Source organism: Arachis ipaensis, chromosome B02 (assembly GCF_000816755.2).
Source record: "Arachis ipaensis cultivar K30076 chromosome B02, Araip1.1, whole genome shotgun sequence".
Taxonomy (NCBI): domain Eukaryota; kingdom Viridiplantae; phylum Streptophyta; class Magnoliopsida; order Fabales; family Fabaceae; genus Arachis; species Arachis ipaensis.
Genome location: NC_029786.2, coordinates 99232136 through 99249261, shown reverse-complemented (window position 1 = coordinate 99249261; position 17126 = coordinate 99232136). Strand labels below are relative to the sequence as shown.

At 35.9% G+C, this 17126-nt stretch overlaps 2 protein-coding genes across 2 annotated transcripts; both read right to left on the bottom strand.

The window, feature by feature from the left end:
- On the bottom strand, positions 171-674 carry LOC107627798 (protein NRT1/ PTR FAMILY 4.6-like). Its single transcript, XM_016330623.1, has one exon. The coding sequence runs from the start codon at positions 672-674 to the stop codon at positions 171-173; it is 504 nt and encodes a 167-aa protein (XP_016186109.1).
- LOC107627797 (peroxidase 52-like) lies at positions 11458-16361 on the bottom strand. The gene is given in 3 exon segments (XM_016330622.2): positions 11458-11888; positions 16203-16261; positions 16263-16361. Coding segments are annotated over 3 exon segments (555 nt in total). The 3' UTR covers positions 11458-11491.

Here is a 17126-nt window from a genome sequence, read left to right as displayed (position 1 = left end):
TCATTCGACAAGACCCCACCCACCCCAGCCGCCGCCCAGTTGTCCACAAAGCAACCTGCAGCCAATCGATCCGCTCCTGTGCGACGTAGAGCCTCTGATTCCTTCGACCGGAGCTGTAGCACCCAGCTTCGTCGCAACTACGCCCTTGCGGGAAGGAACTCCATCGCTCCTCACGTGGCTGAACATCCGTCTGCTGAGGAGTCAACATCCATCATTGCCGACTCAAGAACAGTGTTGGAGTAATAACCCATGGCAAGAGAAGCCCAAGAAAGGGCGGTTGCAAGAGACCTCATGCTCCATGGCGCTTTAGTGAAGAAGAACTCCATCATCCCAGCAAGAGTGAAAAGATCAGCAGAGCCAAGAAACAAGTACTGTAACGCCACCCACAAGAACGTTATGGGAAGAGGTTCCGTTGAATCCGTTAGACCATGAATCAACGCCGTTTTCTTTCTCTTTGTTTCGACTAACGCAGCAACTGCCATGGCCACTATGGAAAGAACCAACCCTGTTCCAATTCTTTGTAAATGCGTGATTCTGGTTTTGGTTTTGGTTATTTTTCTTGCGAATGGGAAGATGGCGTAGTCGTACATGGGGGCAAGAACCATGATGAAGAGACCTGGGAATACAGGGAGAGAAGCTGGTGGGACCTTGAAGGAACCAAGATTTGTGTCCATGGTGGATGATTGTTGGATTGAGAAGGTGGAAAGTTGAGCTAGGCAACAGTTTAGCATTATGGTTGACATGAAAATTGGGAGGATTTTTTAGTATTGTGGACCCTCTTTTACCTTTCGTAATTTTGTGAATATGTTGGTCTTCATTCACTCAGGCATGACATTCTTAAAAATGCATGAAAGTGAACATCCATTTTCTCTGTGAAAGGAACCATCTATATTCTAGCTAAAATGAATATCCGTCTAATTATGTCTTTATTCAGGGATTTATCTTTAGTTTTCCAAAGTGGAACGACTTGAAATTGTTAAGCTTTGAGTTCTTGAAATTTGAACTTGAGTCGAGTTTCCATGAAGCATTCTGAACAGATGTTACAGCGAAAGTGAACATCCATTTTTTCTGTGAAAATAACCATCTAGATTCTTACTATAACGAACATCCTGTCTTTATCCAGAGATTTATGTTTACTTTTCCAAAGTCAAATGACTTGAATTTGTTAAGCATTGAGTTCTTAAATTTTGACATTAAGCCAATATTTCATGAAGCGTCCTGAATAGACGCTATAGTGACCACTGTCTGAACATCCAGTTATATGTAAAGATGAACATCCAACATTTGTGAGTAGCGATAATCGTGTAATCAATAAGTGGGATCATATAATTAGAATGAACATCCATATTATCTAATAAATTAACCATCTGGATGGATACAATAACGGTGAACATCATTAATATTTACAAACGAACATCCAAATTTTTTTAAAAATAAACCCATTCTTTCCAGACCAGATAACTGTTTTCGTCTATAGTATCTAATACATGAATTACGTACTGAAAGTCATGTCCAACAGAAACTAACTATTGTCGAATGAGTTTAACAAATACATGAACCCATCAAATTGGTGGGGCTCATTGCGGCCAATATGAGCACCGACCTCTAGAGTCCAAACCTCGTAACCAAGATCCATCTCTTCACTTCCAACCTCAATAACATCTGACAGTTGCATGGCCTACAATTCCAAAAAAAAATAATAAGATAAATTCTTAGTATATATCATTTGCTTGAAACCTCACTAATCAGCACAAACAATGCAACCATAAAAAAGAAATCAAGTCAATCATTCTACCAAGCACATAGACCAAAAAAGAAACCTTTTGTCCAGCACAAACAATATCACTATACATCACATACATGAACATGCAGTAGATACAACTACTAAGCACATAGTCCAGAAATCAGTTTTAGAGCCAAGGATGACTGGAGTTATTCTTTTTATTCATTTAGTGTTTATCATGTATGATTATATGTATATTCCAAACTGAACATGCAAGAAGCATATTAAGTCGCCCATCCGTTGATAACTAACTCTTGGCTATTTAATTTTCATGATCAAATTAAATCTTAATAATGATAGTAAAATTCGCTGTTTTTCATATTCAACAATCTCATATATAAAAGCATATCATGAACATAAAACCTTCATAAATTTGGTTGAATCATGAATGTTTATGATGCATTTGGGTAAGCATTAAACATAAAAATAAATACGCCACTTGCATGGAGTATGAACATCTAATTCACATGAAAATAACCATTCATTATTAATGCATTCAACGAACGTTGCTCACTATATTAGATTTTTCACCCTCGACGACATCATGATTTGTTACGTGTTCATGTGTATGTGAATTGAGGCTGGAAAGCAAAGTTATTGCAATTGTGTATTGAATTTGCAAGGGTTAATCAAAATTAGCACAAAGAAAATAATCAAGACAATAATAAATAAGCCCACTTATTCATGTCAAAGAGTATAAAATAATCACATAAACACAGCCCTTTGTTCAAAAAGCAATAATTTTGATGAAACCCAATTTTAATTGCTCAAAAACTTCAAAGAACGAGTGATGATGCATGTGATCATTTATGTTCAAAACCAACATAAATAAACCATTTCATTCAAATCACTCAATAAAACATGGTATGCATTTCTTAAAAATATACCAAACAATTGATAACATCTGAATTTTTAACCAAATTGGTGTTTTGATAAAAAAATCACAAACAAGTGCATAACAAAATTCAAGCTCAAACATCATTAGAAATCACATAAAACTGCACAATTGTAAATTATAATGCCTCATGAGAATAGAATTTAAGTAAAATGCTGGCCATACATAAGAATTAAACATACAGATTTCATTTAGGCATTTCATCGAGCATATGGTGTGCATCATGTGTAAACAGAGCATTCAGTTCAATGGAAGCAGCAATCAACTCATAAAATTCAGCCAGCAAACATATTCAATCTAGCAACAGATATTAACTAGTCCTAAGCCTAATCTATATGCAGAAACCAGAATTAAAAGTAATGAAATAAATAAAATAGAAAGAACCGGAGACAAGGAAAGGGATGGAACCTGCGTTGATGAAGGAGAGAAAGAAGAACGGGGGCAGTGATAGTGTCGCAGTGGCACAGAACTTAGCCGCTGTTGGGTTGCACCGAGGTGTTGCTCGCCGGAGCTGGCAGGCGTAAATAGGGGCGTGGGGCAGCAAACACGACAGGGAGAAATGGGGGAAAGAGGACAGAAAGAGAAGAGAGAGAGGGTGGGCGACGGTGGTTGGTTGGCTGGGGGGTGATGGTTTGGGTGATCTGGGTTGAGAAAACGAAGAAGAGAGATAAGGGTTGGTTAGAGAAGAAGCAATGGAGAGAAAAGAGGTAATGGCAGATTGAGAGAGGGGTTTGTTGTTTTGATTCTATAACTGAAGGTAGTCCTAATTTAATTCAAATTTCAAATTAGAAAGAATTCAAAATTAAATAACTACCTATAATTTAATTTTAATTACAATTAAATCCCCATTGTACGCATTGTACAATAAAGCTATTGTCTCCTCATACTTTCTCATTTTAAAAAAAAAAAGAGTGGGAGCAAACCCCCCTAATACACCACCTCACCACCTGAATCCGTCCCTGTCTTCGGTTATAGGTTATTGAAATAGGTTCAAAATCCTCAAGATCAACAAAATTCTCTAAATTCAAATCATATAAAATTGCACACTCAATAAATTACCCTAAATCCTAATTCACAATCAATTACTAACAATCACAGTTTATATATCATTGAAAATCTGGTGTTGCTCCCAAGCAACTTGAGCTTAACTCAACCTGAGCATTTATTTATACGATTGCATATATAATGGAGCACAAGACAAGTATCTGAATCTGTCTACAACTCTACAAAAATTCAAAATATTCACATTTAGTTATGTAAAAAAAAATAACAAAAAAACTACAACAGTAAAAAAGATTATTATTATTAATAAGCAGTCAGGAAGTGCTGATAAAGGCTGTTGGAGCTGTTATCCTAGTTTATATCTTTGGATGTTTTAAACTGCCTAAAAAATTCATAGAGGACATTCAAAGACAATTAATACAGTTTTGATGGGATCAAAAATATTATGAACAGAAATTACAGTGAATCAGTTGGAACACATTATGTAGACCAAAATGTCAAGGAGGAATGGATTTTAAAGATCTCAAAACTTTTAATTTTGCGATGTTGAAAAAGTGGCGATTTCTTACAAAACCTTATTCATTGGTTACAAGATTCTTTAAAAGCAAGTATTTCAGACACTATAATTTTTTGAAAGCAGGTGTTGAGAATAATTTTTCATGGACATGGAAAAGTCTACTGGAAGGGAGAAAAATCATTGAACAAGGGACAATTTGAAAAGTAGGGAGACCGAGCTCAATAAACATTTAAAAAGCAAACTGAGTTAACAAAGAAGGGCCCTTAATAGTCAAATCACATGTTCAAATTCAGCCAAACCTCATTTGGGTTTCTCAATTGATGACAGACTCAGGGAAATGGAATTCCCAATTAATTAATAGTTGTTTTTCAACAGAAATTGCACAATCAATTCACTGAGTCAAGATATATGAAGACGGTGATAAATTTATATGGAGTAAGGAAAGAAAGGGAGCTTACTCAGTTAGTTCAGGTTATGGAATTGCTTTCCAGCTATACTATCTTCCAATTGAATTTCTTGCTGATAAATTTAAGAATAAAGCTCTATGAAATTCTGTATGGGACTTGGAGACGCTAGAAAAGGTGAAGGTTCATATGTGAAAAACGCTCCATGGAGGACTTCCTATCCGATTAAAACTGCACAGAAGAATAGTTACAATCTCTGAAATATGTTCTCGCTGCAACCAAGCTCCAGAGTCAATTATGCATTGCTTTGTCTCTTGCCCACACTCAAAGCTTATTTGGCATCTTGCTGACACGCATGGAAGAATTGGAAAGGAAGATGATGAGACTTTTCGCACATGGTGGATGGAGGTTATAAGGGGGCGAACAGAAAAACTAATACTCGGATGAGAAGTAGTTTAGTAGCAATCCTGCTATGGAGAATATGGATAAAAAGAAACAAATGAATTTTTGAAAAAAGGAAAATGGCACCTCAAGAAGTATGGAAAGAAAGTGTAAAACTTAATAAAAAATATCATTTGAGAATCAAGCTAATACAGTAATACTAAAATTTTTTTTCTCTTAATATTTATTTTATTATCTAATTTTTAGGATGACCCTTTCTATTTCTTATACGTGTCTTGTAAAGATTTTTTTATACTCATTTTCCCAATAAATACAATCCTATCTTAGTAAAAAAAAAAAAAGCATTTTTCTTAAATTTCAACCATTAGGATGATGGATTCCATTGATTATTAGTGTTTAGTGTGTAACAACCACCCCTTCTAGAAACAAAATTTAAATTTCAAAGTTTGAAAATTGGTTAGGAGATAAGATTAGAATTTTGAAATTTTGGATAGGAACCTAGTAACCGCCCTCAGTTTGAAATTTAAAATATCCCAACCACCCCATCCCCAGAACGTATATAAATAGGGGAGCACCCATAGGTAGAAAATCACTCCTCTCAATATCAATCCTCTCCCTTCTCTTTTTACAAAGAAATAATATTCTGTGTGCAAACACAAGAGGCAGGCTCGAAGAAGCGTTAAGAAAAAGAGTAGGGAATTATGCCTTTCTTACTTATGTTGGCATGTAGTATGTTTTACTTTGTTTTCTTCCATCCATGCATGGCTATCACCTTTCATGTATTTTATGGTATGAATTATTCTTTGCATCTACATTGAGCATGATTATCTATTTTGTCAATTATACCCTCTTGAAATCCATTAATATGTATCCCATATCTTTTCTATGTGCATTTACATGACCCTTTAATCACTATTCCTTTTATGTTAAGAGTACATGCCCCTTTATAACATTTTATTAAATTATTTAACATTTCCTAAATTTTACTATGTGCCCTTACATGACCTTTGATACCGTTACCTTATTATTATTCCTTTTATGTTAAGAGTACATGCCCCTTTATAACATTTTATTAAATTATTTAACATTTCCTAATTTTACTATGTGCCCTTACATGACCTTTGATACCGTTACCTTATTATTATTCATTTTATGTTAAGAGTGCATGCCCCTTTATAACATTTTATTAAATTATTTAACATTCCCTAATTTTACTATGTGCCCTTACATGACCTTTGCTACCGTTACATTATTATTATTCCTTTAATATTGAGAGTACATGCTCCTTTTTATATCTTGTTCAAGGAACCCTATTTTATTATATGCAACTAAATGACCCCTTATATCATTATTGCTCCTTTATTTAAAGATCAAGGGTACATACTTTTATAATATCTAATCCAAGTATTTCAAATACTCACTTTCTTACTATATGCACTTAGATTATACTTTTACATTATATCATTAATATCTTCTTAGGGTCAAGAGTATATGTTTTCTTATAATTGTTTTATTCAGCTAATTAACATCCTATTTTCTATAATGTACATTTATTTTATACCCCTCTAGGACGAGAGTACCTACTTTCGTATAAAATCTTATTCAAACATGCTTATTTTATAATGATATATGTCTCTCCTCTCGCATGGTTCATTCTTGTATATGCCTAAATAACCGTACTTGTTAAAGAACTGAGGAAATGATCCTTCGGTAAGGGAAGGTGACCCCCAAAGACAAGATATCGAGATGATCCCTCGGTAAGGGAGGGTGATCAATCGAGATGATCCTTCGGTAAGGGAAGGTGATCGCCAAAACGTTTGGGATAAGAACCTTCGGTAAGGGAAGGGGACTCCCACTTATACCGGTTTGAGCTCAATACCTTCCATATAAGTTATAAATTAAGAAAGAAAGAAGGCACGAATGAAAGCTTAAGTTCCATGTTTTCCTTAGATTTAATTATGATTATGTTGATGATTGTCCTTCTATTTTCCTATATGTTTCCCCTTTCTTTTACACACATGTTTTACAAAAAAAAAAGAAGATGCATATTACATGCCATGTTAGGACACCATGGAGGAGGATCCAGAGGAGGAGTTGAACCCTTGCGGAAGTCCAAGGGTGGAATACGTACCCTATTCCCCCACTTCGGCACCCCGTCGAGTTTTGGTCCATCCCACGCAACGAAACCGGGTCTTCACTGCGCAAAAGGGTGTTGGAGGGAGACCCCTGGTACCTCGATTCGTGAATAACTAAAGACTCCTGGCCGAGGATAGGATAGGATGCAAGTAGGGGAGCCTCTTCAACGAGACTAGTTTAGGACGTAGTTAGCTTCTTTTCCTGTTTTAGTTTCCTATAAGTAATTTTATTTTGAAACGTACTCATGGTTAGGATGTTTATTTCACTTTAAATTCAAATTCCAACGTTTTAGCGCTACTCGTTTTCCGCTCTACACGTATTTACTCCTGCCTCGCGTAACGATTAAGTCATTCCTTTTTGGCTCAAGTGTGGCACCTTATTCTAAAAAACCCCACGATAGTATAAGAACTTAGGGTGTTACATAGTGTACGCCAAAACAAGCCTATTAGGAAGACAAAAAAATGGTTTGATTTCAGCTTATAATCAATTATTAAACTAAAACAAAATAAGTTTACTCCCTTATTAATTTTTTTTTGAAATCACTCTTTTTTATTTTATTTGTCTCTTTTTTTCTCCTAATACCATAATTTTACTTTGTCATCACTAACCACTTATCATTACATTTAATCATTGTTGATCGATCATCTATTGTTGCTCATCAGCCACATTAAATTTTAAATGTTAAATTCTAAATTTTAAATCCTAAATTCTTAATTCTAAATTTTAAATATTAAATTTTAAATTTTAAAATTAATTTTAGTTTGTTTCACTTTTTGATGTTCTTTTTACTTAAATTTTGAATGTTTTTATTGTTTTTAGTTTCAATTTATTCTTTTTTACATTTCTTTTCTAATTGTTAACCAATTCTTAAATTAATTGACTAAATTAATATTTGTTTCCTAAATCTTTTATAATGAAATTAATCTCTTAAGAAAAGCAAACATATTTAAAAAGCAAAAAATAAAAAGTTTATAAAAAAACCGAATCTAATCTAAAAATTAAAACCATCAAATGAGTAAATCCCCATAATAGTCCTTGAGATTTGGGTCGTTACCCAATGTGATCTTTGAGATCCCAATTGTACCATTGTAATCTTCCAGATACGGCTCTGGACACCATAATAGTCCCTAGACAGTTTTCTGGTGATGAGTCATGACCGACGATCTGATGTGTTATGAAGTTGCCACGTTGGAGAGCCAAAACGTTGGCGTTTTGGGTTGGCGGCCCAATTTGGTAAAAACATCGTCATTTGATCCAAAATAAAAATATGAAGCGGGCTTGATCAAAAACACACCCTCCCTTTACTTGTCTTCTCCAATTCCACCCTCTATCTTCTTCTTTTCTTTTTCTTGTTCCTCATCTCTTCATGAATGCCACTACCTTAGGGTTCCATTGGTGAGGGTGAAATTCTTGCACTCAGAAGACATCAAAATCAAGTTTCACTTCATCGTTCGTTTTCTCCTGCGTCAGAAACAAGAGGTTCTGCCATTTGTAAAGGTAATTTTTTTTTTATTCTCTTTTGCAATGCATGATAGTTTTTGTATATGCTTGTGTTGTGAGTGTAGTTGAAATTATGGTTTTTTTTTCTGTTACTATGGTTCTAGGGTTTGATTAGGTTGGGGTTTCATGAGATGCTCTGTTTGATTATGGTCATGCTCTGTTTGAAAATAATGCTCTGTTACTTTCTTAGGGTTCCATTGGTGAGGTTGAAATTCTTGCACTCAGAAGACATCAAAATCAAGTTTCACTTCATTGTTGGTTTCCTCCTACGTCAGAAACAAGAGGTTCTGCCATTTGTAAAGGTAAATTTTTTTTTATTCTTTTTTGCAATGCATGATGGTTTTTGTATATGTTTTGTGTTGTGAGTGTGGTTGGAATTATGGTTTTTTTTTCTGTTACTATGGTTCTATGGTTTGATTAGGTTGGGATTTTATGAGATGCTCTATTTGATTATGATCATGCTCTGTTTGAAAATAATGCTCTGTTTCATGGTTATGAGTGTTCTGTTTGATAAAGCTCTTATCTGTTGATGTCTGTTATATGAGTGAATACTGCAATGACTTGTAATGTAGACAATACTATAAATACTTCTGCTGTAGTTGTCCTATATAATATATAATTTGTCTAATTCAGTTCTTATGTATAATGATGAGAATATTTAAAAGATCTATTTTACTTAAGCCATTTTAATTTTATTAGAAGATTGGAAATAAACAGCAACATATTATCACAAAAGTATACTCTTTATTAAGTTTGTAGAAGATGTGATGTTATGGAACTTGAAACATACATGTTCAATCCTCTTGTGTAGTCTACTGAGATTGCACCAGCCACTTCTGATGCATAACCTGTAGAGATAGATATATCTCAGCCAACTGCTTCTGATGTAGAAGATTCTCAAAAGGTAACTACCTATTTACATTTCTTAAATTTTTTGTGATTCAAGTGAATCATCATTTATGTGTAATGTAAATTTTTTCTATCTAGGATCATGAAATAAAAAGACCTTTAAAATTATCACCAAGGAGAAGATCCTCTCCACTAGCAACTTCTATCCCAGTGAATCCCATGCAGGATGCTAGTTCAGGAACTGCAACAAGACTTGTCAATTACATGAAGTTCATTCCAACTCCAGGATTTAAGGCTCAAAGAAAGAAGAATTGAAGACTTTAGCTTAAATGTATATGGCTTTCTGTGTTGAATTTAATACTTTTTGCTAGACAAAGACTACACAAGAAAAAAAAAACAATCTTTTATGTTTTGCTGTAAAGTCCTCCCTTTTGAGACAACTTTGTTTAACATGCTCATGTTAGTTGGCTGCCGTTTGTGTTATGTGACTAACTGTGTTAAGTTGAACCATTATCTTAATACACTTATCTTTTAAATTTGAACCATTATCTTAATACAGTACTGGCTGGTTTTCAATCACTTATGTTGCCTTCTTTAGCATATTACTATTTTAATTAATTGAGTTATCCAAGTTTACATTCCATCAACAAACACCATTCAATAGTTTCTAATACCATATATCACTTTTTTACATATTGTTCATTCAATGAATACAGGGTACACACCACCAACTCTTTTAACTCAGGCTTTACAATACAGGATAACAATTAACACAATCAATACAGACACAACTAATACCAATAATTGGTTAACCAATTTTTCATTCTGGACATCTTCTTCTAATCTCCCAAGCCTCTAATCAAAGTTCATCTTCACTTTATGATTATCTCCATAAGATTCTGGTTTAATTTCTCAACTGGTTCATCCTGCCCAGTATCTGCCCACACAAAAAACCCACATCATCTCTTTCCACTTGTCTGTAATCAAGCAAACATATAACATGCTCAAGCTTCAGGGAAGAAGAACAAGAGAAGAACAGTCAGGTAGGTAGGAGCAATCATAACAATACAAGTAATACTGATAACTCACATTATAATTGGGACAACCAAAAAATAGTTTATTTGGGTTTGAATCTGTCCCAGACTACCTGAAAACTGGCCGGCAGCCGCAACCGCACCATTCTGGCACCCCAGATCTTCTGCTCCTGCTTTGCGTTCTCGTCTAATGGCCACTGCACAGTGAACTAATAGAGCTTCCAGCTCTAGTGCTTCCACCACCTATCATGGATATTCACTTTCAGCTCCAAGAACAACAGCAACAACAAGAATGAGAAAACAACAATGAAGAAGAAGAAGAAATTAACTTACTGAACATTTGGGGATTTAGGGTTAAATATAGAGGGAGGGACCACATTAGGTATAAATTGAAACTGTGCCAGCTCAACTAGCCGTTGGCACCATCCAGCGTGGCAAAATAAGACCACGTCAGCGTCTTGATGATGAATCATCACCGAAAAACTGTCCAAGGACTATTATGGTGCCCGGAGCCGTATCTGGAGGATTACAATGGTGCAATTGGGATCTCAGGGACCACATTGAGTAACGACCCGAATATCAGGGACCATTATGGGGATTTACTCCTCAAAAGTCACAATCGAAATATAGCTATCAACTTCAACATTTGCACTTGGAAGTAAAGTGATAATAAAACAAATACACAATAAAGCACAAGCAAATCAATTCTAGCTAAGATTTTTTTTTTCCACTAGCTAGACTTAGCTAGTCATAATTTAGTAGACAAATCACAAAAAAGGTGGAAACGTGTAGGTAACTTCAGTGAAGTTAATAGATGAGAATCGTTAAATGATAATTTAGTAAAAAATATAAAATCATTTAACGACACACTCAGTTATCAACTTCATATTAAGTTAACTGCACATGAATTTTCAACTCACAAAATATACGCAAGTAATAACATGTTTTATTGTTGGATTCTTGACTTAATTAATTCACACTCCTGCAATTCTTTCTAATCTCTCCCTTGGATCCAGTGAGGGAATTTATGTCTCCCATCTTGGTCATCGTACTGGTAAGATCGGCAAAAAAAGAGTTAGGGTTTGTGTTGTAGCGACAAACAATAGAGTCAGTGGATCCTCCGTTGAAGAGTTGCTGGTCAGAGTGGAGGAGACCTTTCCGGTCGACGAGGTTGTTGAAGTAGTGGTTGTCGAATGACGCTGGCATTTGAAGATCAAAGAAGGTGAGGTTGTTGTCCCCCACACCGGATGCCCTAGGGCATTTTGATTGCCTTGTTTGTGCAAAGGATGTTACTAACTCGTTGGTTTCATTGTAGATGTGGAATCTGAAGATTGTACATCCTGCTTGTCCAATTGTGTGACCACCTTAAAATCAACATGTCATCAAATTAGCAAATATATATCAACAAACAAAAAATAAATCTTAGTGTATATTTAAATTTTTTTTAGAGTTCTTAACATATTACTGGAAAAATTAGACATTTAATTAGTTATTGTTCATACCCTGATCCAAAACACAAAAGCCAAACCCAATAAAGGATGAAAGGCTCATCTAAGAGGGTGGTCCCTATCGCATACTCGATTTCTTTAAAGAGGTCAGACACAATGAAAAGAGACAGCTTATACTTATCTAAGTAAGTAACTGCCTCCCCGAATCTCTCCAACTATCTCTATCTTTCCTGAAAGATAGATCCTAAGAAAATTCCAAGATAAAGGGAATGGTTATCCATCAATAAAAATGGAACTACTCCAACAAAGATGGTTTTCTACTCTTATATTGACACCCCTCAGGTATATTCGTGTTTTACTCTACTAAAAACCTACCTAAAACCCTTGCTAACTTAAGCATCGGAGTCTCTTGTAAGTACCATCCCCCACCTCCTCACGAGGAACTCGGATAGGCGACACCTCGGCACCAACAAGTCGGACACTGCCATACTAAGGGATATGGACCTCACGTTCAGACCCAAATCAACGTTTCAGGTGTTCTCTACAATAAGGAAGCATGAATGAGGCTAAACCCCTCAAAATGCACCTTCGCGGTAGAAGACGAAAAGTTTTTGGGGTTCATATTAACCCAAAGAGGCATAGAAGCAAACTCAGACAAGTGTCAAGCTATACTTAACATGAAAAGTTTGACTTGTGTCAAAAAGGTCCAACAACTAAATGGAAAGTTGGCAACTCTATCCAGGTTCCTAGCCGGGTCAGCTCTGAAATCACTTCCCTTATATTTAGTCCTAAGAAAAGGGAAGCAATTCTAGTGGACCCCAGAATGCGAGCAAGCCTTCCAGGGTTTCAAAGCATTTCTAGGACAACCCCCCATACTTACTCGACCTATCAAAGGGGAAGAGCTCGTGCTATACTTGGCGGTGGAAAGCCGAGCCAAAGCTTCATCCCTAATCCGAGAATATGAGAAGGGGCAGCAACCTATCTATTTCATCAGCAAAGCCTTACAGGGGATAGAGTTGAACTATCAAAAGATAGAAAGGTTCACGTATGCCCTTATCCTCACATCTCAGAGACTCTGACCTTACTTCCAAGCTCATACCATCAAAGTTTGCACTAACCAGCTGATGAAACACATTTTACAAAAGACAGACTTGACAGAAAGAATGTTGCAATGGGCTGTGAAGCTATCCGAGTTCGATCTAAGGTACGAAGCTCAGACGGCAATTAAGTCACAATACCTAGCTGATTTCATCACCGAGTACACCGAAAGTCCAGGAGATCCAGCTACAAGGAACCTATACGTAGATGTGTCATCAAACAAAATCGAAAGTGGAGTATGCGTCATTTTAGAAAGCAACCAAGGAACTCGGATAGAACTCTCCTTAAGGTCCGAGTTCTCTGCTTCCAACAATCCGACAGAATATGAGGCATTACTCGCTGGCTTGAAGCTAGCTAAAGAAGTGGGGAATGAGAAATTGGTAGTGTTCAGTGATTCGCAAGTAATAACTTCGCAAATCAACTACACCTATCAAGCCAAAGACCCCACTATGAAGAAGTACTCGGATGAAACCCGAGAATAACTGACACACTTTCTTGAAGGAGAAGTCTGACATATAGTCCAAGAATCAAATGCCCAAGCTGATGCCTTCTCCAAATTAGCCAGCACCAAGTTAGGGGACAATAATAGGAGTCTTATTCAAGAGACGTTACAAGCACCATCTATATCAAAGAAAGAGGACAATTCGAAAGTGATGATAGTATCCAACCAAAATCTAGGGTGGATGACCCCTATGATCAACTACCTCAGGTTCGATGTCCTCCCCAAGAATGAAAAAGAGGCCAGAGAACTTCTAAAAGAGGCGCAAAATTACACATTGATCCATAATATTTTATACAAAAGAGGGATCTCAACACCCCTTTTAAAGTGTCTCCCGACCTCCAATATAAAGGAAGTCTTAGAGATGTATACAGTGGCATATGTGGAAATCACTTGGGAGGTCGGTCATTGGCCAAAAAGGTGATTCGAGCTAGCTTCTTCTGGCCAACCTTACAAAAGGAATCGGCCGAGTTCATCAAGAAATGCCCACCTTGTCACAAGCATGCAAACTTCCATGTTGTGCCACCTGAAGAGCTTATTAGCATCACCTCACCATGGCCAATTGCAAACTGTGGCTTCGACTTGCTCGGGCCATTTCTGCAAGCACCAAGACAAGTCAAATATCTCATAGTAGGGATTGACTACTTCACTAAATGGATCGAGGCGGAACCCTTAGCAACTATCACTGCTCAAAGAAGTTGAAAATTCCTGTATAAGAACATTGTGACTCAATTTACCGACTCAAACTTCAGGAACTTGGTGGCTGACCTAAAAATAAACACCAGTTCACATCGGTAGAACATCCCCAAACTAATGGACAGGCTGAAGCCGCCAACAAAGTTATACTGGTTAGGTTAAAGTGCTGACTACAAGACGTGAAAGGTGCTTGGGCCGATGAGCTCCCCAAGTCTTATGGGCATATCGGATGACCCCGCACTCTACAACGAGGGAGTCCCCTTTCCGACTTGCTTACGGAATGGAAGAAATGATCCCCATAGAGGTATCTGAAGAATCACCTAGGGTCATATTCTACAATGAAAGAGCTAACGTCTAGGCACAAAAAGAAGAGCTCGATCTTCTCCTCGAAGTCTGAGAAAGAGCTCGGATTAAAGAGGAAGCCCTAAAGCAAAGAATAGCTCTAAGACACAACCAAAATATGATCAAGAGAAGATTCGCCACCAACGACCTCATCCTGATCTGAAATGACATCGGGATACAAAAATCAGGAGAGGAAAAGCTGGCTGCTAATTGGAAAGGACCTTACAAAATAGTTGAGGTCTTAGGTAAAGGTTACTACAAAGTGTTCGACCTCCAAGGGCGGGAGCTCCTGAGGTCTTGGCACACATGTAATCTAAGAAAGTACTATAGCTAGGTAGCAAACCTTGTGTTTAGGTGCTCTTTTTTTCTGACTCTAAGGATTTTTTAACGAAGCACCACCACAGGGAACCCTAGTACATAAGTTTATGTAAAGGAATTTATGGACTATTAATAAAAAGTCCTATCTCTTTTTTCAAAAGTTTCCTATATGGAACGCATTAATTTAAGTTCGACAAATCGCGAAAATCATTGTCCTACCTCAAATGACCGACAAGATGAAGCGACGAGGTACAAGTTAATGTAAAAAGTTATATAAACAACTCGTACAAAGCGACCTCAATGAGATCGGAAAAAAATGAGCTATAAAAGTAACGTAATAAAGATCGACTACTCGAAGTTGGAACTAGGAAAGGAAACTAATAACCTAACAAAGTTGCTAAGACTTAAAGTCAAGCAAACTATGTCCGAACTGCCTCGCCAACCTAGCCCCTCATTTAAAGGGGGTAACGTTCAAAATTTTAAAACACGTCGAGTACCCGACTTCTAGAAAAGCAAGACACCCGACGTCCAAGCAGGTGCCTCGAGATGCTTGTGCCCGACCTATGAAAAGTTTAGGACTCAAGCAGGGGCACTGTTCATACCCTGACCCAAAACATAAAAGCCAGACCCAATAAGAATGAAAGACCCACCTAAGAAGGTGGCCCCTACCGCATATTCGACTTTTTTAAAAAGGTCGAACACGAGCTTATACTTATCTAAGTAAGTAACTACCTCCTCGAATCTCTTCAACTATCTCTATCTTCCCTGAAAGATAGATCCTAACAAACTCCCAAGATAAAGAGAATGGTTATATGACTTATATCTATCAATAAAGATGGAACTATTCCAACAAAAGTGGTTTTCTACTTTACTATAATTACACTGACACCCTTCATGTATATTCGCATTCTACTCTATTAAAAACCTGCCTAAAGCCCTTGCTAAGTTAAGCATCGGATAGGCGGCACCTCGACACCAATAAATCAGACGCTACCATACTAAGGGACCTGAAGAACCTGGACCTTACGTTCAGACCCAAATCAACGTTTCAGGTAACTCTTGAAATAATTATAGACTTTTTTTTTTCTATATAAAATGATTGAGATTGATTAATTAATGGATAAAAAAATTATATAAATACTTATATTTTTAACGTATTAAAAATAAGAATCTCTTCTTTTAATACTTTTTTTAGTATGATTTTACGAAAAGAAAAGCTTTAACTATTATGATAAGTGAAATCATATGAGTGTGTGGAACGTTAGATTAGAAGTTATCGGACAAGGCGACCAAGTCCTTGGTGGAAAGTCCAAGAGCACCAAATCTTGAGATTAATTAGTTGATTTAGGGTTGAAGTTGGTGCTGGGATCCCATTGTTGGCTGCAGATTGGCTCGCTGTTCTTGCGTCTCTTCTTCCAAGTTTTAAATTCTTTGGCATGCTCCTATGTTTTGAATCAATCCAAATTATTTATAAAATTAAAAAATAGAGACATAAAAATTATTATATATGTTTATCTTTTTAAAATACAAATATTAAATTCTAAATCTTTTAGTCATACAAATTCTAATAACACGCTATAAAATTGTCTCTACCAAAGATTTAAACTAGCAAATAAAATATATGAATTTTTATACATCTGATATATCGATTTTCGATCCATTATTAACTATTATTGTTAAAATTTATTTTTTTTAGAGAAATATGGATATGTATATATGATTAGAAGAATTAACTTTTGTATACAATGTTAAAAATGTTATTTAATTACTAGTGACTCAAAATTCATATATGATCAATTTTAATTACAAAAATATATCAATACATTAAAATTAAAACTTTTTTTTTGGGTTAAACTCTATAAATCTCAAGGCATTATCTCTGCAGGTAGCCAAATCTAACGCACTGTAGACTAAATTATTAGCCATCATTGCATGGGGTAATATTTAATTTCACCGCTCGATTATTATAAGATAAAGATGTTTAAAAAAGAAAACACATTTATGTTATTTTTAGGATAAAATATTATCATCAAACAGCACACTATCTTTCGTAATTTAAATTTTAAAATATATTTCTTTACAAAAGGATGAGGTTGTAAAGTGATCAAGTTTATATATAAACATTTAGTATTTATATACACCACCTAAAGTCTCGCTTGTACCGATTGACATTTATTATACTATATATTCTTTAAATTTTAGA